The sequence below is a fragment of the Lissotriton helveticus genome, chromosome 2_1, assembly GCF_964261635.1.
Source record: "Lissotriton helveticus chromosome 2_1, aLisHel1.1, whole genome shotgun sequence".
In the NCBI taxonomy this organism is placed as follows: Eukaryota; Metazoa; Chordata; class Amphibia; order Caudata; family Salamandridae; genus Lissotriton; species Lissotriton helveticus.
Genome location: NC_136059.1, coordinates 1,652,900,839 through 1,652,927,969, shown reverse-complemented (window position 1 = coordinate 1,652,927,969; position 27,131 = coordinate 1,652,900,839). Strand labels below are relative to the sequence as shown.

Sequence of the window (27,131 nt, the reverse complement as noted above, 5' to 3'; positions counted from 1 at the left end):
CGTCACTCGGAGCACTGTGTAAAATTTGTAAAGCACTCCTCCACTTTGTAAATAAACCCTTTAATCCTCACGTCCCACCACCCTACACCCCTACTGCTTCTCGATACCCTGCTTGTGTCCGTCCCTATCCTGACCCTTCCGACCCCTCCTCACTTTCGTCTTCTTACCCCTCACACTTCCCGGTGCCGGTAACAGGGATTTGACGAGAGAAGTCCGGCAGGACTAACGGCTCCTTTCTTTTCTTTGTTTTCTCCCGGTACCTCCGAGGACATCCCCAAGAGTAGAAGACCCGGAGAGCCCGCTGACATCGGTACCGGACCTGGACCCCTCCCGTGGAGCCGTGCCTTTCATTTCTGGATCATTGACTCTTGCTAATCACCCTGTTTTGAGCAACCATACGGAAATAAATCAAACATTGCCCACTATATACGGCCTCCGCGCTTGGTATTCCGGTCCGCCACACCCCCACGCACACAATCACATTCACTGTTTTCACAGAAATGAACACTCTGCCCTTCTCTATTGTGCCAGTTATCCAAAGACCCAACTATCACCCCTTCTCCAGGCCCTGATATCACAATACAGAATGACCACTCCTTCAGAGCCCATTATCCTGTGCTTTGCGTTTTTCCAGCTTTTTAGCACCCCCCACACAATAATAATGTATTCATTGTAAATGCATGGTTTGCTTATTAGTTTATTGCTTACATTTGTTACGCAGTGTGATGCTTTGATTGGGCGGCCGGAGAACGCCATCCATGATGCAGCGTTTGATTACTATATAGCAAGGACTCTTGCTAGACTCTTGATACGGTCTAGGGAGTAAGAACTGTACTGTGACAATATATTGCTGTGGCTATCACACCACACATGCTCTATATCCTGCTGCAAATTACCAAGTGGCATCAAGAACATGAAAGGACACGCAACCTTTTATCATCTTTCGTTTTGATTGGATTATGGATTGGCTCGAATAGATGAGGGGGATGCAAGGGTCTAACTACCACCATTGTCGCAACATACCATCTGGCCAGGGTTATTACCGTTTTGATTCACCTCAAATTCTCTGCATAGATTCTACATTGCCCTGAAGAAGTCCTGTTTTTAAGGACCAAACGCGTTGGCTGTCTGTCTTTAAAGAAAGAACCAATAAAGGGAAAGAAAAACCTGACCTCTGTACAACGGCTTCGTAGCTCCGCAGGAAATTATTATTCAAAGGACTTTTTGAATATTGTCAAAGTAGTGCATCTCTGATTTAGTTTGGTTGGTTGCCCCTGGTAATAGGGAAGGGCTCTTGGACAGGGGGCACATTTGGGGATTTACACACAAGAACTTATTTTTGCATTTCAATAATTTCAATTGGTGATTGCATAGGATTGGTGCCTTACTGGTTGCTTTTTTGGTCCACTTTCCAGTTTTGTGTGTATTGATGGTTTGATAAAGGTTGATACTTTATTATTACCGCATATGTACATTTAGGCAACTGCCCACAAGAAATCCACGTTTCTCTTTTATACCTGACATCACATTTCACAGGCATGCTTCTCTCATGCTAATGCTGAGAAATCGTACACAAGTCGGATACAAAGGCATCTCGATAGAGCAGATCTACAGGCTTTCGAGGGGGCATCAAATCTGCAAACAATCTGAGTAAAGGTCACTCAAAGGCGCTATTTGTTGGTTTCTCAGCCAAGGCATGACTAAATAAATACAGAGGTGTCGTGAGCTGCACTGTCTGGAGCGACAAACCTCAGCCACAAGCACACCTACCTCATACACTGACCATGAGGTGACATGAGCTGCACTGGTCCGGTAAGCAAACCTCAGCTACAAGTACACAAACCTCAGACACTGTCCATGAGGTGTAATTCACTGCACTGTCCGGAACAACAAACCTCAGCAACAAGCACACATACCTCATACACTGTCCATGAGGTGTCATGAGTTGCACTGTCTGCAATTAACATACAAGCTCCAAGCACATACCTTCAACAATGTCCATGAGGTGTCATGAATTGCACTGTTCGGAACAACAAACCTCAGCTGTCCTGTCGGTTAGTGCCATTCAATTTCTAGTGCTTTGCAGTAGCTTTAAGATCTTCCTAGAGTTTCTCGTTGCTCAAATGGGTGTAATTTCTGATATTTATCTTTCCCTCGTCTTCATTGATTGATTTTTCCAGAGAGAAAGTGTCACTTGTAGTGGTTAAATGTCACTCATAAGAACACTGAAATTATGAAAATGTCACACATAACCAATCTGAAACCTTGGCAGCTATGACTCTCACTGCAGTGTGCCTTTCAGGTCGTTGGGCTGGTCCCCTTCTCCTGATACAAACTGTTTCTGTCGGTTGCTGCACAGGGAGCATGTCCCACACACCTCCACGCAAACTGAATGTCAGACTAATGTATGTAACTTTAGAAATCCCCCTTCCATTTACACCCACATGCACACCTGAGGCGTTAACGCAGGGTGGTAGGAGCTTGCCAATTGATTGGAGGAAATGTTGCGAATCGATTGGCAAGCTCCTATCCTCCTGCTGTAATATCTCACTTTCGCAGTTGACAAATGGCTACATGACATGTGAGACATGTCGGTTCAGGATTTTTAGTAAAATTCACAAGCTATGAATTTTGAGCCCATTCTTGCCATGTTAAAGTGAAACTGCAAGGCTCACTGTGCAACAGGCTGTTAGCTAAAAGCCAAGGCTGGTGAGTCACATATGACGTAGGAAAAACCTGGCACCTATGACGCTCTAAAATTGCCTTGAAATCCTGAAAGGATAGGCTGTGAATTGGTCTAATTAATTGACTGAAATACACACACACACACGTGAATTTTAATTTATTGTAATGTATGTTAATCCCATGGCATAATCTGTGAACGATGTTCTGCGAAATACCGGAGAGACATGGTTTTACTTGTGATGTTACTCTAATTTTAAAAATCAAAATAAAGTTGTTAAAAAACAGGCAGAAGGGTCTAAGAAGCTGTAGAAGATGGTGTGATATTTCTGTCATCAATTTAGGCTTGGATTCTACAATGAGGAGTGGCAATTCAAGTGCCGCCTTTGCCTTCCATACGACAGCCACCAATGACCAAACTTCTTTCGAAGGGGGCCCCAAAGCATAAAGAACAGTCCCGTCTCTTGATGTGTTGAGACCGATGGTCTTTTGGAGATCAAGCGAAAGCCAAGCATTTGTAAACTCTGGTCAAAGAAGTTTATCATCCTCTGTATTGTCTTCATCAGTGGAATCGAACTCTACTTTGGCATGTCCAGTATATCAGAATAAGCCAAAAAAACCTTCACAGGGGGCAAATCTTTGGGCCCCGGAAGAGGATATGACAAAGGTTGGTCCACAGAGCATGTCTGGCCTTCATTCTGTCACAAACAAGGATCTCCTCTGATTAATGAACAATTCAAACAGACTTTGGACTTGATTCCAGAAGAGGCTCTGCCAGCGCAGGGGATGTCAATAGCAGCTTCAGTGTGAGACACAAAAGTGCTGATGGAGAAGTGAACCTGCGAGATGGTCAGGAGGCCAGAACACCATATCTAATAAACTCTTGGAAGCAGCAGAGGGCCCATGAGGAGGAGAGCCACAAGAGTTACATCAAAGATCGACAAAAGGCAGCAAATATGCAAGGAACCGGCTTAACGGAACTGGAAACTCTGACTGGTTTCTTTAATTTAAAAACCGAAACCGGTTCGAAGTAGATGGGTGTGCTGTGTTGAGCACCTTTCAATGATGTAGGGGTGAGGTAGAGTGATGGGTAGAGACTGGGGAAAATAGAGAGGTGAGGAGGAATAATGAGTAGAGAGTAATGGGCATGGTGCCTAAATGACAGAGAGAGGGAAGATGTGGTAACACAATCAAGGTGCAAGGAGTAGTGATAGGATGAAGACCGGGGTAGGGAAAGACAGCAGAGCAAAATGTAGAGTGCAACAGAATGGCAGTGATGGTGGATGGTGAGTAGATCAGTCAGAGCGGGGTAATGGAAGCAGCAGCGGATGAGTAGTGGATGAAAAACAGGAGACTCTGCAAGCATTTCCCCACTCTGACATAGTCCACATTAACGGGGAGCAAAAGAACAATGAGGTCATGGCACATCTTGTCTGCTTTCCCACATTGGCCACACTACTTCCCATTAACTGTAGCAAAAGAACAACATGTAAAGAAGCACTTACCAGGTCAGCCTTTGGTGCATCTTGGAATTCTGTTGAGAAGTGGGAAGAGGGCCTGTTCATCCCATTACTGTCACTGCCTTGCTTTGGTGGCTGTGCATGCTGTCTAAAGGTTGCACTCTTTGGGGTCCAGCAGAAAAGGTTGATCGATTCACGGACACAACGTTCAATGTCGATTTCTAAATGATATTAAATGAAAGTGACTAAACCAATAAGCCTTTACTTGGCGGCATTCGTAGCAATTTCTGGAAGTGAACATAATAGATTTTAACATGCTAAATCAAGTCACGCTACTGTCTATGACCGTGCATCCTCCACTACGGACAAATTGTCCTCCACAAAACCACCTTTCTTGACCCTACTAATGTGGTTGATTTCACTCCTGCGACAAGAACTACAGATTAAAGCAGAGAAAATTATAAAATGGCAGCAATGTTAACACCATACCACCCAAAATGTGTTCGTCCAGCATGAGTATTACGAGAAATACTGAAGAATAAGATGAGCAAGTTATTTACCTTACTTAATGCACAAGTTACTACTTGTGTAACGATATACCTGTAAGAGACATTAGTTAGTGATAGATTCCTTACCTTAGATTATTCCCAGGCGTCAGACTGGATCCGGAATTTTTTTGCGTAGCAGTACCCTTGCGCGTCGGTAGGCGTCGTCTGCGTCTCCGCGTCCGTCGTCGGCGCCGTGATGATGTCATCGGAGTACTTAGACGCCACCTCCGCGTGCTGACGTCAGTTCTTAGACACAGCTTTTCCGCGCCACAAGCGCTGAGCCATGTTAAAAACCAACACTGGTGCCATTGAAACTAGGGCCCTGAAAGGGGGTAACCCTAACCCTAGATATCGGTTCGCAGAACGGGGAGGATGGGTGGGTCGGTACGGAATCTATCACTAACTAATGTCTCTTACAGATATATCGTTACACAAGTAGTAACTTGTGCATCTGAAAGAGACATGTTAGTTATAGATTCCTTACCTTAGAATAGATACCCCAGCAATACCAACCCCGGTGGTGGGTCTGCGAACCAATAATCACACCAGAAAGTCCTTGAGGACAGAACGGCCAAAAGAAGCTATCCCTCCGGACTTGGCTGTCCAGGCAGTAGTGCCTTGCAAACGTGTGCAGCGAGGCCCACGTAGCTGCCCGACAGATGTCTTGTAAGGGCAATCCCCGGCCCAGGGCAGTGGTAGTCGCCGTGGCTTGGGTGGAATGAGCCCGCAATCCAACAGGGGGCTCCTTCTTAGCCAAGGAGTAACATGCCTGGATACACAAGATGATCCACCGGGAGATGGTCCTCTTGTGCACCGCTTTCCCCTTCTTAGCGCCCACGTAACCAACAAAGAGTTGGTCATCTACCCGGAACTGGCGTGCGCGATCCAAGTAGAATGAGAGCGCACGTTTTGGGTCCAGACGGTGGAGCCGCTCTTCCTCTTTAGAGGGGTGCGGTGGCGGGAAGAAGGTTGGCAAGGTGATGGACTGCCTGATGTGGAAGGCTGTGACAACCTTGGGCAGGAAAGATGGCTTTGTATGCAACACAACCTTGTCCGGATGGACAGAAAGGAAAGGAGGAGTACAAGAAAGGGCCCGGAGCTCACTCACTCTCCTGGCAGAGGTGATGGCAACCAGGAAAGCAGTCTTCAGAGTTAGAAGGCGGAGAGGACAGTTGTGAAGTGGCTCAAAGGGAGCGCACATCAAAAACGTAAGAACAAGGTTCAAGTCCCACTGAGGCATCACAAACGGAACAGGAGGGAACGTGTGTGTGATGCCCTTTAGAAATCTATTTACAATAGGGGACTTGAACAAAGAAGGTTGATCAGGCAGCCTCAGAAAGGCTGAAAGGGCAGAAAGGTAGCCCTTGATAGTGCCCAGAGCAGAGCCCAGCTGGGCAAGAGAAAGAAGGAAGAGAAGAACCTCAGAGAGAGGAGCAGCAAGAGGATCCACAGCTTTTGCTGTGCACCATGCCACAAATCTGTTCCACCTGCAGGCGTATACCGACTTTGTGGAGGGACGCCTGGCTGCCAGAATGACGTTACAGACTTCAGGAGGCAAGTCAAATGGCCTCAACTGTCGCCGCACAATCTCCAAGCATGGAGGTGGAGACTGGACAGGTTCGCGTGGAGGACTGTCACCTGCTGCTGCGACAGAAGGTCCTCCTGAAGAGGCAGACGAACCGGGGGATCGACTGACATACTGAGTAGCTCTGGATACCAGTACCTTTGTGCCCAGTCCGGAGCCACAAGGATGACTTGGGCCCGGTTGCGCTTGATATTCTTCAGCACTCTGGGCAGAAGTGGTATAGGCGGAAAGGCGTACAATAGACCGCAACTCCACTCGCGACGAAAAGCGTCTCCGAGCGAGTGCCGCCTTGGAAAATTCCAACGCGCAGAACTGATGACATTGCGCGTTCTCTTCGGTGGCGAATAGATCTAACCAAGGCTCTCCCCATTGCTGAAAGAGGCCTTGCGCCACGTCAGAGTTCAGACGCCATTCGTGATCCATCATGCACCGACGGCTGGCTCGTCCGCCCTGGCGTTCAGAGAACCTGCCAGGTGATGAGCCACCAGGGTCACGCCCTGGCGTTCCAGCCATTGACAGAGCCGCAGAGCCTCTTGGCAAAGGGTCCACGACCCCACCCCGCCCTGTTTGTTGCAGTACCACATGGCGGTGGTGTTGTCCGTGAACCCCTGCACTACACTCCCCCAGACAGAGGGGAGGAATGCCTTCAGTGCTAGACGAATCGCCCGTAACTCCAACAGGTTGATGTGGAGCCGGGCCTCCGCCGGAGACCAGAGGCCTCTGATCTCCGCCTCTCCCATGTGGCCTCCCCAGCCCTGGAGGGACGCGTCCGTCACAACTACGTGCTCCGGTTGGGGAAGGGAGAGGGATCTGCCGCTGACCCAATCGCGGTCCGTGAGCCACCACTGCAGCTGTCTCGCAGAGCCCTCCGAGATCAGGACGTGGTCGGACAGGTTGCCCTGATGCTGGGCCCACTGAAACTTCAGGTCCCACTGCAGAGCCCGCATCCGCCACCTGGCGTGATGCACCAGTAGGATGCAGGAGGCCATCAGCCCCAGAAGCCGCATCGTCAACCTGACGAGACCCATGATAACGGCTGAAAGATGGGAATCAGAGCCTGAATATCCCGGACCCGCTGTTCGGGTGGATAAACCCGAAACCGTGCCGAGTCGAGAACCGCTCCGATGAAGAGGAGCTTCTGAGAGGGGCACAGGTGTGACTTCGGCACATGGATGGAGAACCCCAGCTGGTGCAGGAGATCTGCCATAGTCTGGAGGTGGCTGACGACTGTCTGGGGCGAGCCTGCCTTCAACAACCAGTCATCGAGTTAGGGGAAGACTGAAACCCCTAACCTGCGCAGATGAGCTGCGACCACCGCCATCACCTTTGTGAACACCCGTGAGGCGCTGTAAGGCCGAAGGGGAGCACGGTATACTGAAAGTGCTCGTGGCCAACCGTGAACCGCAGGTAGCGCCGGTGGGCCGGCAGGACGGGGATGTGGAAATAAGCATCCTGCAAGTCCAACGCTACCATCCAGTCTCCTGGGTCCAGGGCAGCTAAGACCTGAGCCAGTGTCAGCATTTTGAACTTCTCCTTCCGGAGGAAGCCGTTGACGTTCCGTAGGTCCAAGATAGGGCGTAGGCCCCCTTTGCCCTATTCGGGTACTAGAAAGTAGTGGGAGTAGCAACCACACCCTACTTCTGGACCAGGAACGCGCTCGATGGCCCCCTTGGCCAAGAGGGCCGTAACTTCCTCCTGCAGAAGTCGCAAATGATCCCCCGATACACGGTGGTTCTGCGGTGGCATGGCTGGAGGAGTCGCCTTGAAGGGGAGGGAGTAGCCCCTTCGGACGATCTGCAGCACCCACCTGTCCGATGTGACGGTGCGCCAGTGGAGGAGGTGATGGCGAACCCTGACCCCCACTGGCGTCACATGGGCCTGAAAGCACGGACTAGGAGGGTTTTGAGGCGGATGCTGCGGGGGAAGGTGTGGACTGACCTCGCCGTTGTCCCCAACCGCCCCCACAGCGGTTTCCACGGCCGCCACCGCGTTGGGTATTACCCTGCGGAGCGTGGTTGGCAGCACGTGTGGGTACACCCCTTCCGTGGCCACGAAAGGAGTGAAAAGCAGCCAATTGCTGGCACGGGCCGAGAGGCCCAAGGACTTGGCCGTAGCTCTGGAGTCCTTAAAGCGCTCAAGCGCATGGTCTGCCTTGTCGCCAAATAAGCGACGGCCATCAAACGGCATGTCCATCAGTGTGTTTTGGACATCGGCCGAAAAGTTGGCGGACCTCAACCAGGCGTGGCGTCTGACCGCCACCGTCGTTGCCATCGCTCTACCTAGTGAGTCAGTGGTATCCAGCCCACACCGAATAGAATATCTGGCTGCATCCCGGCCCTCCACAAGGGCTTGGCAGAGTTTGGCCCGTACCTCCAACTGACACTTTGGCAGCACTTCCGCAACCGTATCCCACAGAGAGTGGGTGTAGCGGCCCAAGAGGCATGCGGTGTTGGAAGACCGCAGTCCCAGACTAAGGGAGGAGAAGATCTTTTTACCGTACTGCTCGTACCTCTTGGATTCCCTGTCCGGCGGAGCCGACGGGAATGCGGTCTGGGAATTGGAGGCCTGGATGACCAGGCTCTCGGGGTGGGGTGGGTGGACAGGAAACATGGGTCGCCCGGGGCCGGGCAGTGGCGTCTGGCCACGTTCCTATCTACGGGCGAAACCGTAGCGGGCCTGGACCAAGTGCCCAAAAGAACGTCGGATAAGGCCTCGTTAAACGGCAGCAGAGGCTCGGCTGAGCATGACTGCGGCTTAAGGACCTCAGTGAGGAGGTTAGTACTCACGGCCGCGACGGGGAGCTCAAGGCCCAAGGCCTTGGCTGCCTTCATCAACACCACACTATAGGTTGCCCCCTCATCCGTAGCCACGGTAGGAGGTGAGACAAAGCCAGTGTCAGGCGAAGTGTCTATACCACTGGCCTCCCCAAGTTCACCTGCCCAGTCCTCTTGAGACTGGCATTCCCGTGCCAGAGGGTCCTCAGACCCCTCCCAATCCTCCTCATCACCTATCTTCTGGTACTCAGGGTTAGCAAGGGATGGGGCCGGTTCATGGAAAGTGAACTCTCCGAACGGCGTCTGGAGCGGCGCCCAGCGGCGCCGCTCTGGCGCCGGAACCGGGTCGAGGGAGGCATCGGGGACGGCGCCGCCCGAGGACGGCGCCGGGGGCGACACCTGAGGGGCCGGCGCCGGGGAGGTCGTTAAGTCCACCGCCGGCGACCCGGATCCGGAACCGAAGGCGCCGGCGGCGTCGGAGCTGAAGCACCCGACGGCTTCGGGGCCGAAGCCGCCGATCCGCTAGGACCCCCAGACGGGTCTGCTGGGCCCGAAGGCGCCACGGAGCCCGTCGAGGAGAGAGGGACCTCATGGCCATGAGGAACCGCTCGATCTCCTCTGGCGCCGTGTTAGGCCCAGGGACCGGAGGGTATGAAGCCGGACGCGGCGCCTGCGACTCCGACGGAGCCGCGTGGGGGGTGCCACCTGAACCCCCGGCCGCGTCGCGCGAGCGTCGGGGGGAGTCGGAAGAGCGATGACGTCTCTTCGACTTCTTGTGCTTACCTGACGACTTCGACCCGGAGGAGTGATGTCGACTCCCGGAGCTCCGATGGCTCCTCTCCCTCGACCTCTGTCCGGACCGGGACCTCTCTTGGCGCGGGGCCGACTGCCGGAGTTCGAGCCGCTTACGGGACCGCTCCCGTCTAGCCTTCGAAGTCAAGGCCCGGCAGTCGGAACAGGTCTTGTCGTCGTGGTCGACGCCGAGACAGTGGAGACAACGACGGTGAGGATCGGTGACCGACATCAGCCGGTCGCAATCCTCACAGGGCTTAAAACCTGGCATCCCTACCGGCACCGTTCGGAGTCGAAGACTTCGAAAAGGATGATCAAAAGATCAAAAAAGTTTGAGTTAAAATGTGACTAAGGTACCTCTTTTTCCGGATCTGCGCTGCTGGCGCGGAAAAAAGAAGAACTGACGTCAGCACGCGGAGGCGGTGTCTAAGTACTCCGACGACGTCATCACGGCGCCCACGACGCCGACGATGGACGCGGAGCCGCAGACGACGCCTACCGACGCGCAAGGGTACTGCTACGCAAAAAAATTCCGGATCCAGTCTGACGCTTGGGGATATTCTAAGGTAAGGAATCTATCACTAACGTGTCTCCTTCTGATATTTTTGGTTGGAAACTGTCTTTCTGCAGATTCATAATCTTTTGAAATCTGACCAGGCATCAGACTGGAATTACACATCATCCCCAGCTGGGCACCAGAGGGACATTGGCCAAGGAGCCACAAAGGCCTCACCCACTGGACGCAATAACACAACTACAACAAAGTACTGTCTCACACCCCTGATGCCAGTTACAGCCAGTTTCCCCACTCCACAGAAGTCTGGTAGAAAGGTGGAGCTAATGAGAATATATAGAAAAACAATAGCAACTAACATAATATATCTTCGTAAGAGATGAGGTAGCAATGAAGAATTTGAGAAGAAACATGGCTAAAGAGAAATGACTTCTAGTTTAGACAACACAAATCGGTGATATTCAGGTTAGAACTCAAAATATACTTTTCCACATCCTGGACATCCTGTAGCACCTGTGCAAATGAACTGTGGACGTTTTGGGCAAAATATCACTTGCCATATCCCAGAGGGTGTGGGCGTAGCGTAACAAGAGAAACTAAATATAAGGATTGGTGCACCTGGTCAGACGATGAAAAAACAATGCTGACATAAATGTCTATTTTCTTTGATTCTTTGTCCAGTGGAACAGTGGTAAAAGAAATGGGATGCAATTTGCTTGTAGAGACCTGAACTAGAAGACTCCTTTTAAAAGGATGCCAAGTTAGGAAAGTTGGGAACCCTAAGCCGTTTTGCAATTAGGCAACTCACTCTGGGGTAGGAGAATAGGGCATTGCTTGGACAAGGTCGTCATAAGGGTCTCAGTTAAAGGTTCACGGTATTGCAAAAATGGCTCCAAAGTAGCTTTCTGTCAGACGATTAGCTTTAGTCTCCAGTGTAGGCAACTTCAAGTCCAGCACCTCACTGGCTCTTTTCACTACCACATCAAAAGAAACATTTTTATTTTGAATGGGTCCCTAAGGGCGAATTCGGTTCCATCTTTGGTGAAGTGTCCAAGCTTTTGGTGTTTTGTAGGTCAAGATACAGGCAGCATCAATGTAGTGAGGTAGAGTAAATGGTCCTCCTCATTGCCAATTCATTGTGGGTAACATTCATTTCTCAAGACCCTGAAAAGCATTAGAGATGGAGTCAGAGAGGGTCTCAATCCTCCCTAAATACGGTCAATGAGGCAAGGGGACAGGCAGAGAGTGATCTGGTGTTGAGCTCTGTTGACGGAATACATCGTCATATGGCGTGCCCCAGCCAATTCTGTTCCAAATACACCATAGATTCTGAGTGGAATCCAGTGTCACTGGAGCCCGGGGCGGTGCTGTTAAAGAAACAACAGTCAGAACCAACAGCAAAGGAGTCATCCTTGCACACTGCCAAAATGTTTAGAGAAGAAAACTCAGAGTTTGAAAACTGAATAAGCTAAGCTCCGAATCCACGTCAAAGATTGCAGCAAAATGGAACGAAAGGAACAAGGAGCGGCTCTGTGTCTTCATATCCGGAGGGTGGACAGAGTAGCGACGGAGGTCAATGGCATCACCTGCCAGCACACAGAAGCTTTTGCTAAAGAATCTGGATCCAGTCTGGTGCCTAGGGAGGTTCAGCAAGTTGAAGACTCTGCGATTAGACTAATCCATTAAAAATCCAAAGATTTTCTCCTTTGATCCGTTTGTTGGCCAAGCGATGTTTTAAGATTGGTTTGTGTTCCTTCAGCAGACGTTTTTTCTGATCCAGAAAGTATCTTGAGTAAATTCCATTATTCCATGAGGAGGGGTAAATGGTTCTACTGCTTGTTTTCATAACAACCTAGAGGTCTCCTTTAATTGATGGGTTAGATGGAATTTCAATGCTGGCTTTGATGGAGTAGCAGGTGGATGTGTTTTGAAATCTAGTGAGTAGCATTTTTTAAAATAGCCAACTCCCACTTGTCATCATGATTTTTTGCCACTCTTATATAGCGAGATATAGTGCCCCCAACTGGAGTAGTTAACAGGCGGGGCAGAGGAGTACTTAGTGATCATTGTAGGGTGGGTGCCCTGAAGAGTTGGCAGACAGTGCCAACTTATCACTTGATTCTCTCCTAGGCTGGTGGATATATCTCTGGACCTCCTGATGTTGCTGCTGCTATTGATATGAAGGAGGAGCAGATTAAACCCCCTGTCAAGGATAACAACAGCAATCTCTTTGATTTAATTGGGATCTTCTCTTCTAACTCCACCCTCCTTTAGGGTCTCAGTCTCTTATTTCATTGTCACTTGGTCAGTGTGTTTGCCAGGTAAGGAAGAGCCAGAAATGTGGACACTGAAAATGTAAGTTGCATATTTGGGTTCAAAGTAGTATGGTGTAACGTCATCTCATGCGGTTACCTGCAGCTGCCAATTCTACTAAATCAGTGGCTCCACTGAGGACTTCGCTCAAGATGAGGACATGCTCTCAAACTATCTCCACAAAATCTTGCCTGCGATGTCTTGGCAGATACCCACTAAAAATGTTAGCCATTCCCATTTTCACAATGATAATGACATAGAAAGGCAGTCGTTCTAATAGTTTTCAGAGCTGTGCTTTCGGAACCACACATCTTTTTGCCTGCAATGTTCATCCTACTGCTCTCTCTGTTGGGAAGTGCCACTGATCTCTGCAGAAAGGGGTAGAGTTTAGCATGTATACTTATTGCCGAGATCATGACAGTGTTCAGCTTCTAGTCTTCTCTTAAGAATTCAGAATCCTCCAGTGGATTAAACTCCTTTAACAAGTGGGTGATTGCTGGTGTCATCATGGCTAGAGTAAGAAATGTTTTCTCTGTCAAGTCAAGCAGACCTGGCACCAAAGGTAGGTAATGCTTGTTAGAGGCTTTGGTTTGAATATTCTCTGTTACTTTCAACGAGTAGTTCTTTTTCTCGGTGCCGCTCTCCTACAAAGGGTCCTTCTTTCACAACATGTCTCAGCGCTTTGACACCCTTGAGTTTAGTGTGTTCAATAAATTCAATTTCATTTCATAAAATTTTTAATTTCACAATGTTGTGTGAGGAGTCTTCATATTTTTTAAGTTTTGACACCTTGTATCAAAATATCATGAAAGGCACTATTATTATACACTGGGGAGACTCTTGAAGTAGAGCCTGTCAGCAAAGTGATATGTAAAGAAGTGGTTCTGTCGGGGGACTAACAATTCCTTTGTTCAATGTATGTTCAAAACATTACATACGTAGTATAAAAAATGGTTCAACAACACTATTCAAGAACCAAATTGGGATATATGGAACACACCACAAAGACAAAGTATGTTTTGTTCAAAAATGACAATTGTATTGTATGAGTATTACGTACACATATTAATGATGATGAATATGGCTGTCAATAAAACAACATAATACATAGCAATAAAGAGATTGAAGTGCAAAAAAGGTGGGTTGTGGTGATATGTGACGTCGACGACACACTAGTCCATGCAGCTCAAGTCACCTTTCTGAGAAAATGTCTCAGAAAATAGTTGAAAACAACACAGAGTGTTCCAGGTACCCACTCATAATATCGTTTTAAGATTGTTTTTGTTGTTGTAATATAGTCTACAATTCAGAACACTTTGTCTTTGATAGGCTTTTGAGGATCTTCTGCTACACGAGGCAATGTTAGACTTTTCACCCTATCTATACATATATATTTGTTTTGAAGTCCTCTGGGGTCACCAAACACAGCAGGGAATCATTCTATGGTTTATGACTATCAATGAAAATACCACTGGGGGAATTCTAAAACCCAATCAACAGTATTGCTATGTTAAAATTTCAAATTCACAACCAACTAAAGCACTGGTCACATTTGTGTGCTATTAGGATTTTGAGCTTAGAGGGAGAGAGCAGAGAGACCTAAATCTGTCAGGGATGGAGAGATCAGTACTCAACATCGAAAGCCAAAGAGTAAGGGGATCTATCAAATAAGCTACCAGGACTTCTAATTAGAGTCACATTCACAGCACAAAACCCTCATATGGGGAATGACCATTTTATGTTTAAGCATTGAAGTACCGAAAAATGTGCACACTTACACTATTCACTCAGGAGAAGTAAAGAATCTTAGATATGGAGGAATTAAAGGAGTCTACCAATAGGACTGTTGACGAAAGTGATACATTATTGGATGAGCAAAGGTCGATAACGAGTCTGGCACTTGCAGATGTGACTGTGCTCATGAAACATGTGGTGAAGAAAAGGAAGGTTTTGATGAAAATGTCCCCTGCAAGGCCCTAGAGAACATGCGGCACCGCCCTGAGTTTTCCATGTAGATAGTCTCTGGACATTTTTGATTTGTTTGGCCTAAACGTATGGTTTGCTGGGAAAAAAACCCTAGTGGACATCTGCTGTCAAGAGGTAAATATGAGGTGCCATTTCTGAGCATCACTACCATCAGCTCACTGAGCAGAATAGGAATGATAGTGGTGGCAGCAACATATTTTGCCTGCAGCACAAACCTCCTTATCTGTTGCCTGCATGGTAAATCTGCCTACTGTTTGAAATGGTCTGCCAGTACTCAGTAACAGGGCCTTCACTCCATCTGTGTGCAATATGAATGTTGCAAGTGTGTTAACGCCATACGAGTAGCAGGATGGACAAGGAGGATAGGTGCTGTTTGACTTACATCTCAGGAGTCCATGGTCTCCAGATTGTGGATGGTACAACAGATGGAGTCTGGATGAAGGCTGGCCAGAGGCTGCCTGACAGCAATGTGAGATGCAGGACTTCTCCTAAGCATTCCTGAGGTCCGTTGAAGTGGACCACTCCCTAGGGTGTGCAGGATAGGAAACAGCGCTTAATTAAAGAACAAAAGAACAGGGACTCTTTGCCCCCTTCATGCTCCATTCTTCCCAGACTTGTTATCCCCAACAGGTGAGTAAGCCCTGCCCTCTTTTGTGTCTGTTCTGGGTTTGACCATATGCTACTAGCACCAACTCACCTTCCTGCTGACAAGAGAGGATAAAGGCTGTGGCTTGACTAGTGAGGGAGGAATACGTAAAAAGAAAGGAACATCCTGAAACCAATCTGTGGAATCCATAACCTCAGGCAGCAAACTTGGCATAAGTATGGGGCGGTGTGCCGGGATTTCTCATTCACAAGTGCTTGGGGGTCCCACAATAGTGGAGACCAAAAAAGACTTCTGAGCTCCAGAGTTGGTGCGGGGGAATCATTGACTGCCAACTAACGTTGCCATGTTTTGGAACTGGAAATTGGACGTTCTCAATCCTGATGGGCATAGCTACCGTGAAACTACCTTGAGAGGGCAGTGCCAACTGACTGCCTAGAAGGGGTGCTGGATGCACTATTGCATGAACGAAAGGCTGCCTAGAAGAGGAGGGGACGTGAAGAAATTTGCCAGAAAACAGAATGGTGACTCACTGGAATCCAGGGAAGGATCTGCACTGCTATGTCATTTGGTGAGCGAGGCCTTGCGACCCAGGTCCCCCTGCAATGCATCCTTATGCGATGCAACTTGCTTCCATAATCTGTGCTTGCATGTGGACACTTTAATCTTCTCCTGATCAGTCCAGGGAAAGTTTCACAGGGTGAACAGAGGCAGCAAAATTGACTACAAAAGACAAGTTTGAAGAAGCACCATCTGCAATGGCTTGGAGGTAAGAAAACTCATAGCCGGATTTGGTAGTTTCATTTCAAGCTGAAGCGCCATTGACAGCTAGGGACTGGAAGAAATTGCACTCATTTTCGGTGGTTTCATATCAGACCCCTGACAAAGATCACCACTGCAACCTTGGGGTCGGCTTTACATGTGTTCACATGGCGGGCAATATCTCTGGCTGTGGGAAGATCCACCCAAGGACATTTCTCGTCTGCAACAGGTGTGAGCAGGTGTGACCTTTCCCGACTGTGGCTAAAATGCCATGTCTTCTGAACAGGAGGCATGCACCCGCACATAGCTGCACCATCCCAGGATATTGCTTAAGTTCGCACGGATAGGGCAGAGGGAGGGCTGATGCTCTCCAGGCTGTGGGCAAATGTGCACACTAGCAGGAGAAGCACCCACCTCGTCAGGAGAAACCTGTGCATCACAATTTAAAGATACCGCATGAAATCAAGGTTCAGGGACCACATTATCAGAATGCTACCAAAATATTGTCAGGCAGAAATATTTTGTCCTAACATATTGTTTTAAAAAATATCACCCCATTGGAGTGAACAATAGAATATCTATTATTGAAATTTAATCTGACAGAAAAAGCATTCTGGCATGCAACCCATATTAGCTTTGCCAGATACTGAGGTTGTTTAGAGTCAGACGGTAGCAGTTTTACTATGGCTGTATCTACAGCTTTGGGGAGGAAGGAGATTGTAACTGTTGTGCCAGATTAGTCCTCTGCATAGTAATTGATGTGTACTCCTGCCCAGAGTGTCCAACTGTAATGTTCTCTGGATCCCTAATGCTGATATTTGTTGTCATAGGCAAACACGGATCATGCGTGTGCACCATGACACAGGCCTGTCTCACGGATTGCGGTTTTGTTGGAGTGGGAGATGCACCCAAGCACTACCCTCATAGTGGTTGAAGGCTAATGCCTTCCCCAGGAGTTAAGCAGCACGAGCGTGGAGGTGGTAGCATACCGTGTAATGATCAGTAGGAGTGAATAGTTTTTTTTATCCTGTGTCACTGAAGTGAGGTCTACGGGCTCACACATTTTTTTGAGTTCTGCTGTTGTGTGCTTAATTTGCCCGTTTGCCTGCATTACTTAGATGTGAACTGCTGTGTAGTACAGAAATGGTGACTCTGCACTGGTTGAGTGTGTGCATGGGAAGGGTACAATACAAAGATAGAGCAGTGCTATACAGTGATTGCATGATGAGTGCATGTACTGGGTGTATGTGTATCTGTAAGGATTACAATACATGAGCAATGTAATGCTTGGCAGTGTGTGCCTGGTGAGTGCATGTACTGGGTGTATGTTTACCTACAAGGATCACAGCATATAAAAGGTGTAGTGGTGACCTTTTCACGCTGGAGTTCCGTACAAGCCCGCTGGAGAATTCGAAAATCCAATTCAGATGCTCCCCTCCTAGTTACGATATCATGGCCACTCAGAGACCCCCCAGATCGCAGGAATAATGATTGACTAGGGTTAAAAGAAATACCTAGGGCACTTAAAGGGTATAGAATTACAGCTACTAAGGAGGCACCTTTAAAGCGGGTATCGTTGCCCAAGAAGGCTTTGGTTCCACCTCCACAAGCAGAAGGCGTACTGGTTATTTTACAAGTACAAAAACGTACAATGCTCCAGACCCTAGGCCTTCCCTCGTTTGAAAGTAGAATTCTGAGTTGGAATATTGCAGGGCTTAGTACCAAGATGGGCTCACCAGAGTGGCATACATTTATAGAGGCATATGCCTCTTTCAAGAACCTTGGGTATAATAATCCCAGTTTTGTGTTGGGTATTTGAATTATTTTATAGCTGCAAATAAGGGACCAAAAGGGAGGCCCTCGGGAGGACTAACTATTTGGGTGTGGCAAGAGCTCGAGGCCAATATTCATGTTCTTCCAACCCAGAGCCAAGACATACAGGCAATTAGATTGACCACGCGTGATCAATTAATAATATATATATATATATATAACATCTATGTCAGGGGTACAAGAGGTAGAAGGTCGAGAGTTTTAACGGCTCTCGAAGACCTCTTTGACAGGCAATCAGGTGTGACAAACACACTAATAGCAGGGGATTTTAATACAATGTTTGAACCCCTCACCACGGAGGATGGTTACTGGACAGAACTAGAAGATAGTAAATGGGATGTTCCATCGCTAGAGTTAAATCCTGTACGGAAATGGTCAGATGTGATCATTCAAATAAACAACATCTGTATGGAACAGGGTGAATGTATCCCCAAACCCCTTTCAATTGAGAATGGACCTCTCTACCCTCTGGATCTGTAAAAGGATTTCCCTGCTCAGATTTAATTTGTATACACAATGTTATGGACTGCCAGTGGGGCAGGTGATGGTGAATCATACCGCCCACTGGGAGTCCATGATGGTAAATGGGCAGCCTTGAGAGTTTGGAAACTGTGGCTGCTGGGGGTTGGGTTGACCTTACCGCTGGCCACCTGACCCACAGGGCCAGTAAGTAACACATCCACAGCCACACAGCGGCTGGAAAGCTTGCATGTTGCAGTGGCTGGTCGGGTAAGGTCGCAGCTGTAAGCCATATGCTCAAGGTCAAGCTGTAGCCCTGCTGTCCTTAAAAGGCTCCAGTGCCAAATCTGCCTTATCATCAAAGAGGCGCAAGCGATCAATGGGCATGTCTGGACATTCCCAGAAAAGCCAGTAGTCCTCAACCAGGCGTGGCGACGCAGGGCTACATGCGATGAAACGGCTCTGCCTAGTGAGTTGGTGGTTTTCTAGTCCACATCTAAAGGTGAACTTAGCTGCATCCCTCCTGTTGACAACAGTCTGGGAGAGCACGGCCCGGGGCCTCCTCCTGGAACGTTGGCAACACCTGTGCACCCGTAACCCACAATATGTGGGAGTAGCAGCCCAAAAGACATGCGCTGTTCACCGACCACAATGTCAGGCTAGAGGAAGAAAACATTTTCTTGCCTAAACTATACAGCCTCTTAGATTTCCAATCTGGGTGTGTGGTTGGGAATGCGCTAGGATTTATATGTGAAGTGGAAGCTTTGACCATCAATCTCTATGGCACAGCTTTCCAAACTTTTCTTGTTGGTGACACACCTTTTTGTGAAAAAAATGTCAGGGTCACGGTAACGTGAGGAAGAGCAGCGAGCGAGCCCGAACCACCTATGGTGGGTTCGGACCCCACAGACACACCATCCCACACAACCCCCCCCACACACAACCCCAGACCTCACACCCCAAAAACACCCAACACACACCCCACACACACAACCCCACACACCTCACCCCCCCCACACACCACACACACCCCACACACACACCCCCACACAGACACACCGCCCCACAAACACACCCCACACAACCCCCACACACACAACCCCACACACCTCACCCCCCCCCCACACACACACACACACCCCCACACACACAGCCACACCCCCCACACACACACAACCCCCACACACACACAACCCCCACACACACACGACCCCCCCCACACACACAACCCCCCACACACACACAACCCCACACACACAAAAATGCAAGTGTCCGTCTGTAACACAACTGGTGCTCATGTAAAACGCTCTGATACCTTTGGCTCTAGTTTGCCAGCAGTGCACAAGGGCTTGTTAATGAGACCCAGAGTTTATACAAAGAGAGAGAGAAAGAAATAACATCAGTGTAGTCTGGCTCACGCTGTTTGGCTACAACCCCACCGCCTCTAGTACTAGACGCACACCGTTACTTCTGATATGTGTGGTAACTCTTGTTTCTGCACACATTAGAATTCGTATCGGGTGAATACTATACCTTGCACACTTTTCTCCTAGTAAATTTTAGCAGGTCAAACCTGCATAAATGTAACAGGTGAAAATGTGAGGTAAATACCGATCCATGCAGAATTTAATGAGCTAAGCACCAAATTCCATGTCTTATTGCCTGTTTCCTTGATTAAAATACGGAATAGCAGGTATTTACCACGCTAAATACCTCACACCACCCCAATCCTGCCCACTTATAGACCGGTTCCAAGCCTCCGAATCGGTTCTTCCCTCAGAGAATATAGGAAGCTGTGATATGGAAAAGGGGAAGACAGGGGGCATATATTTGCGCCTTTTCTGCCCACTGCCTCCACCATTCAGCCCAGCACCCCGCCTCTCTCCCCCCACAACCCTGCCGTTACTCTGAATTCCACACGTGCCTGCAGCACGGCGCACTATAAGCCCTCCCGCCCATATCGGAGTCATGGCATGATGATGTTATTTATCATCAGTGCTGCCACCTGGCCAGCCATCTGCCTGCCCCACCATCAAAGCGCAGTCTCTACTGCAAGCCTCAGCGGAGGTAAGGGGTGGGCAGGGAGGCGTATATGGGGTACTGACTGCCTCGGTCCTGCTGATCCCGATCACTCGGTCCCAGCTGCCGGATGGCCAGTGAAGGCTTGCAGTGCTCCTGGACACCGGGGCCTGGGAACATGATCTCAGTTTTTGTAGCGCCACCTACTATCCATGTGTGGGAACGACAAGAGACCCGTTCGCTGCCCTCTGATTTCAGTCTGGAGTCGCATAACGCATTCCCCTAATGTCAGCCCCTGACGTCATTGCATCGCATCGCGTGACACACCTACGCATGGGGCGCGACACAGTAACGTGTCGCGCCACACAGTTTGGAAGGCTGTGCTCTATGGGGTAGGGTGTACAGGGAAGAATTTAGAGTCATCTGGAGCGGGGTGGTAGCAATGGGCAATTGTCCTGTTCACAGGAGCTCTTGTGTTGGATTTGGACCAGGTCCCTGCAGGACATCAGTAAGTACTTTGTTGAATGGGAGAAGCAGTCCAGAAGGGGAAACTCCCGGTTGAAGCATTTCTATCAAGACATTAGTCTTGACTGCCACCGAGTGCGGACTAAGGACCAGGACCTCAGCTGCCCTCTGCACCACCATAGTGAATGAAGCTCCCTCCTCCGGTAGGGGGGGAAAGTATGCCAGTATCTGGGTAAGTGTTCAATCCACTGGCTTCACACCAGTCAAAGGAGTCATAAGGATGGTATTCTTCAAGGTCCAGCGACCCCTCCTCTTCATCCAGAGTCCTAGCCCATAGGAATAGGGCTCAGGTTTCAGCCTGGAAGGCATGGCTCCAGTTGCCGCCGGAGTAGTCATCAGGCGATGCCTCTTCGGCTCCCCGTCTGGATGTAAATAAGGATGGCACTGCCGGAGGGTGCCAATGGCGCAGGGAGCATCAGCCTCAGGACGGACACCGGGGAAGGTCGACATGACATGACTGGCACAGATCCGGATCCAGCTGTGGATCCCAGGGGCCTGACTGGCACAAGAGCTGTAGGGCCCCTCCTGAACCCGTGCGGCCCGAAGGCTTACCGGAGGGAACGGGCCGCCCAAATATGAAGTGCATAGCCTCATAAAACTCTCTTAACTGGGCGGGGGTCGCTCTGGCTCCTGGAAACTCTGGGAGGCACAGAGCCAGCCCAGGCGCCGGCTTAACAGCAGAGGATGTTTAACAGCAGAGCCAGGCCTCAAGAGACGCTCCCTCATCTTGTTGGCCGAAGGACAAGGAGAAGTCGAAGCACACTTCAACAACATCTTTTTCATCTGACAGGAATTTCCCGAATGACCTGATGACTTCGATTGTAATTAACTCTTTGCACCCTACAACCGCTTCCAGGGACATTCCTCTCGACCGGGATCGTGATTGTTGCTGTAGGAGGTTGGCTTAGAATATGGTGCACACTTATTTAAGTGAAGCACCCTACACTAATCCAGACACCCCTTATGGTGATTTTAGTGGTCTTAGACAACCATTGAAAGCTCTCTAAGTGGTAGCTATGGAGAGCATGCTTCAGACTTAGTACAGAAGGAGTGTAAAGCAGCCTGTTTTACCAGAACTAATCATATAGTGCAGGTTAAACGAAAAAGAACCACACAGTGTATATAAAAATTGTTACATTTATTATACACATTTACTAACACATTGGTGTATCTCTTACCCGGAGATATGAACACAATACACACAATATTTCAAAAGGAAACAGGTAAGGAAGCACAAATACACATTGGTCTCGAGGGGGAGACCAAACCATTTACTAAAGAAGTGGAATGCGAACTGCGACCGAAGTCGAGACTTGACCCAGAAGACTCAGAAGAGCTGGGGACCCAGGGGATCACCCAAGGTAAGTACAGAGGAACCCCACTGAGTCTGTGTGAATAATGGAAACACAGCTGCATACTCAATGCAGGTCAATAGGGAAGCCGTAGTTGCTGTTTGGAAGAAGAAGGATCCTTCGCAGTAGACCGTGAAGAAACCTTGTGGAAGATGGAAGGTTGGAGAGTCACCCCACCTCTGGATAAACCAGGAACCAAGACACCTACACCAGGGAAGCTGGGTGCATAGGTGCGAGGTGACGCCAGGAACTGCTGTAGCTCAAAATGGAGGACTTCAGTGAACATTCCGCTGGGGAAGAAGGTGAAAGAGTCCAGTGGAATACAAGGATGGATTCTTGAAGAGAAGTACCAGCAAGCAGAGGGGATATCTGTGCCACTCATGAGTAACCAGGAGGCATGGAAGACCAATGACCACCTATTGCAGAAGATTCAGGAGAGTTGTCGGTGACCTTGTCACTAACTGTGAGGCCCAGGCGACACCGTGGAAGACCAGGAGCCATTCACAAGCTCTCCCACGTTGGAAGTCGAGAACCAGGGGGTCGATGTCCGGCAGGAGCACCAACAAGCCTTGGCAGAAGCAACAGATGTGGTAAACGAAGAAGGTGCAGTGTCGGGATCAGCAAGGTCCAAGGGACTCACTAATTGCAGGAGAGTCAGAGCAGCCCTGAGCAAGAAGAGGAGCCCAATGAAGCCAAAGAAGACCCTCTAGAGGATCCACAGGCCGAAGGCCCAGGAGTCGCAAAAAGATGTCGAGCAGCTCACCATAGATGCAGGCCCACAGTGCAGAGGATGCGGTGAGGATGAAGATCTTGGCATGAGATGATGCTGGAGGCTGGAGCTTCTTGTAGCCCGAAGATCTCTGGCAGACAAATTCATCAAGCCTTGGCATGAGGAAGTAAAAGAGTAGTACAGGGGTGCTGTCCCAGCGGTTCCAATGAGGGATACTGGCTTCTAACTTGCTCAGAAGTCAGTGCTAGCCTCGAGGGAGTTGCAGATCCACCACCTTGTTGCTGAGGCTTTCGATGTCCATGGAACATCAGGAGCAGCAGACCAGTCAGCTTAGTTGCAGTCCCTGCAGATGCAGGGAAGTGACTTGTTCACTCCAAAGGAGATTACTTCGGGTGTCCTTGATGCCGACAGGCCTAGAGAAAAACCTGGATGAAGCTCAGGCACAGACGACGCAGAAGACGGGCAGGACGACGAGACCAGGAGAAGCAGGATTCTTCTTTGATGCAGTCTCACTTCCCAAAGCGAAGTCCAACGAAGTCCATAGTGCCCAGATGGTAGAAGTAGAAGTGGTTTCGGATCTGAATCTTGTCCCACGTCGAATCTGAACAGCCATCCACAGGTAAGCCATTAAGTACCCTAGGAAAAATGTTGGGACGATTCAGGGATCCATCCCAGAGGAGGGGCTGGACAGAGGGGAGGATACTCCTGTGTCCTTTTTCCAGTTGCGAGCCACAGCAGGAGCCAACAGCTCCCTGAACTGGTTTCAACTGGAGTATGCAAGGAGGGCAACAAATGTTCCCTTCAAAGAAGTCTGGTGACTCTAGCAAGTGCCCCCACCCTATCCCAATACACTAAAGCCAGTCCTGTCTGGGAGGTGGTCACACCTCCCTGTGACAGGAAACCTATTGTTCTACCTTTCCCTGCTCGAGCTCAGCTGAGCAGCAGGAGGGGGAAAACGTGTCTGTCGTCGGCAGCAGCACTAGCTTGCTGTTAGACCCTGAAATGCTGGTACCGGGAATACAGAGGGGCTCCTTTGGGGAGCCCCCCAGTACATGGGATCCTACATCCAACACTTTGAATTGGTGTTGGGGTAGGATTCCAACATGACCTGTTTCTGTGCAGCCAATATACAGTTAGACATCTCGCCATTGACTGGATGTCCACTATATGCATAAAATGTCTGACAGTACTAACAAAGCCTGGAGAATTGACTATTGGGTTTGTAGTGGTGTACTGCTCATGCAGGGCACCCTGATATTTATAGCCTAGCACCCTGTCTTCAGGATTGAAAGGCCTGCCTTAGGGATGACCTATAGGTTTCAAGTGCAGTGAACTCAGGTATAAGGAAACATATCTGTTGTGATTGGTGCAGGCACCAGCTCACACAGGCTGCAATGGCAGGCCTGTAGCCACAGTTTGGGGGGGTCTCCTATGGGTGGCATAATACATGCTGCAGCCCATGGGAGACCTCTGGTGTACCTATGCCCTGGGTACCTTAGTACCATATACTAGGGACATAAAGGAATACACCAGTAGCCATTTGGGAAGGTACCAAAAAGCTTACCATAGTCAAATTTAGGGAGAGCGCATAGTGACTGGGGTCCCGATTAGCAGTATCCCAGTCAGACTAGTCAAAAAACAGAATAACACCAGCAGAAAGTGGGGGTAACCATGAAAGCAGATCCTACTTTCTTACAGTTGCGATGTCGGACATCAAGCCGCCAGGAGCTGGAGGGGTTGCAACCTCAAGGCCTTTGGGTACATGGTGCGGTAATCAGAGCAGGCCTATGGGAAGTAGCCATGCTCAAGGCACTAGAGGCCCAGAACGTGTGGGTCCATCGTCGTCACCTGAATGACATAACCTGCCACACCAGGAGAAAAAACCTCAGGACACTTCGACAAAATGTTGAAAATAGGCAGTCAAAATAACGTATCTGCGCTGACTGGCACGGAAAAAAAAGAACTGATGTCAGCACGCTGGGGTGGCGCATATATAGGCACTGCGCACTTCATGTGCAGCCAATCTACGCCACCTACCGGAGTACAGGGGTACTGCTCAAGAAACATTTCCGGACGCAATCTTAAACTTAGGAATAATTATACAGTAATAAATCTGCGGTTAGAAGTCCCTATCAGATGCCTACATTTAGCATTGTGCTGTTGTTGGTAAAAGTACCCACTGAGCAGCATTCTCATTCCTCCTCACCATGAATCAGCCGCAGGTATGCCTGTATCATTGCTGACTGTGGGCCAAGAGTGTCAGAAGCAAGTTAGATTATTCCATGAGCAATGGCTCTGCTGTCTCCAGCCAATGCCTGTTCAATATTGGCAACATCCAATTATGTAAAGTCTCAAATAGTAAGATCTGAATTGCCTCAATTATAGTATCCATTAGTGTGTGCACGTGTTCCCATTTGTGATGTCACTGCATGTGTGCTTGTCAGTGTATGTTGTTTGGGGGTATAGGTACCCCCATGACCACAGTGTGCGTGTAGTATGCTTATTCAGCCACACATGAACCACACAACTTACAGCTGGTGCGACCAAAAAAAAACAAGTCACCTGAAATAGCAGAAACTATTTGCTTTGATAATAACTTATTTTGAGTACAAAATAAAACTTGACTAAAGTTCACTCATATAATTCTAAGCAAAAACCTCTTAAAATGCTAAAACTATGCACGCGAAACAAAAGCAAATATTTGCACATTAAAAAATCTTGAGGTCAAGAATCATTGCCTTCACCTAGGGATGCCTGTGTTCAGACTCCCAAGCATTCCGAGCCGGTTTGTTATGGATACAGTTGCTAAACGAATCTCACGCACACAAAGATTTTTGTATAAAAGAAAGCAATTGACCTCGTGCGGCCCGTTGCTCGCAGATAAAGATGGCAGTGCGATATGTCACCACAATGTCCGCAAGAAACGAGTCCATCCGAGAAGCCTGCCATGCCCAAGTCAATACACGGCGGATCTGTATGCAGACAGGCCTTCCCTCCACATCCATCAAACCTGGCTTCCGCTCAAAAGGAAAACAGGCCCAGCCCTGCTGGCAGCACTACTGAGGCACGTAGGGCGGCTCGGATGAATTTAGAATTACGGCCGGCACCCATACAAGGAATCAGATTCAACTGCAAAAGTAAGATATCACTTGGCTTCCAGCTCCGCAGCAACAAAACTGGAAAAACAGAGCAAGTGGGGTGTCAGGCCCGCCCGGGCAGCTAATGGCTGCTGGGCAGTACCCTTATTGGGGTTTACCACAAGTTTGTACTGTTGCACTGCAGAAGAATATTCAAGACTCCCTTTTAATATGTGCTCTTGTATGGTGAATTTTGTGAATAAAGACGAACGAAGATGGGCTCAAAAATAGCATAACATCGCACTCCAACACAGTAAAGTTAAATGCCAAGTCAGTAACATGTCTACAAAAGCAGCAGAACTACTTAACTTTGGGAAGACAGAGCAGTTAGAAATGATATTAACAAAACACACTCCCGACATATCTTGAACGCCAAGGTGTGACAGCAAACACGTCTGCAGCTACTAAAAGTAACCAACCCATAAGTCAATTGTTCATTGGAGAACCTAAATAGTAAGGCAATTGAGCTCACGCCCTGAGAATGGTCAGATACCCAAAGGCTTGTCTCTCCTTACAATGAATGTTATAATGCATCTATGCTAATTTGGTTGTCTGGGGTGGATTCCAGCACACCAAAGCAGGGACTTACCAATGCAGCAAAGGAAGGTTCAACCAAAACAAAGACGATCATCCCAAAAGTTCTCCTAAAATAAATGCCAAACTCAAAAGTGGAAATATTTAGTGCTGTGGGACGAAAAATTAGATATAACTCGGCAAACTGTGGCGCACTGGAGCCCACAGGATCCTGGCAACCGATCAAAGGTTCTAACAGGTAGGTATCAAACTGGGCAGGTTTGGAATGCCAAAAGATGCGCAGAATTGAAATACGCAACAGAGTCAACACCCAAGGAACTTGGTTCATTTTAAGCGCTCCTTTCTCCATTTCTAGCAGCCATGGTCAAGATCTTTGGGGTGCCAAGAGATGGGGAAACAGTACTGGTTGGAGGCACCGACGGGAACTACCTACGATATCCCAGGAGCAGTAGGCTAGACAGATATAGTTTAAAGTGTTAAATGCTCGGCTCAGACAGGGACGCTCAAAAGGGGACACAATGC

General features: G+C 48.9%; 1 protein-coding gene across 5 annotated transcripts in view; it reads right to left on the bottom strand.

Moving 5' to 3' along the window:
- Nucleotides 1–27,131, bottom strand: part of TBCK (TBC1 domain containing kinase) — a 1,465,497-nt gene that overhangs the window by 522,066 nt on the left and 916,300 nt on the right. For all 5 annotated transcript variants that reach the window (XM_078676605.1, XM_078676609.1, XM_078676607.1 and 2 more), the window contains one exon: nt 4,188–4,363. In XM_078676605.1, the coding sequence (XP_078532731.1) occupies nt 4,188–4,363 (176 nt within the window). The remainder of the gene's footprint in view (nt 1–4,187; nt 4,364–27,131) is intronic.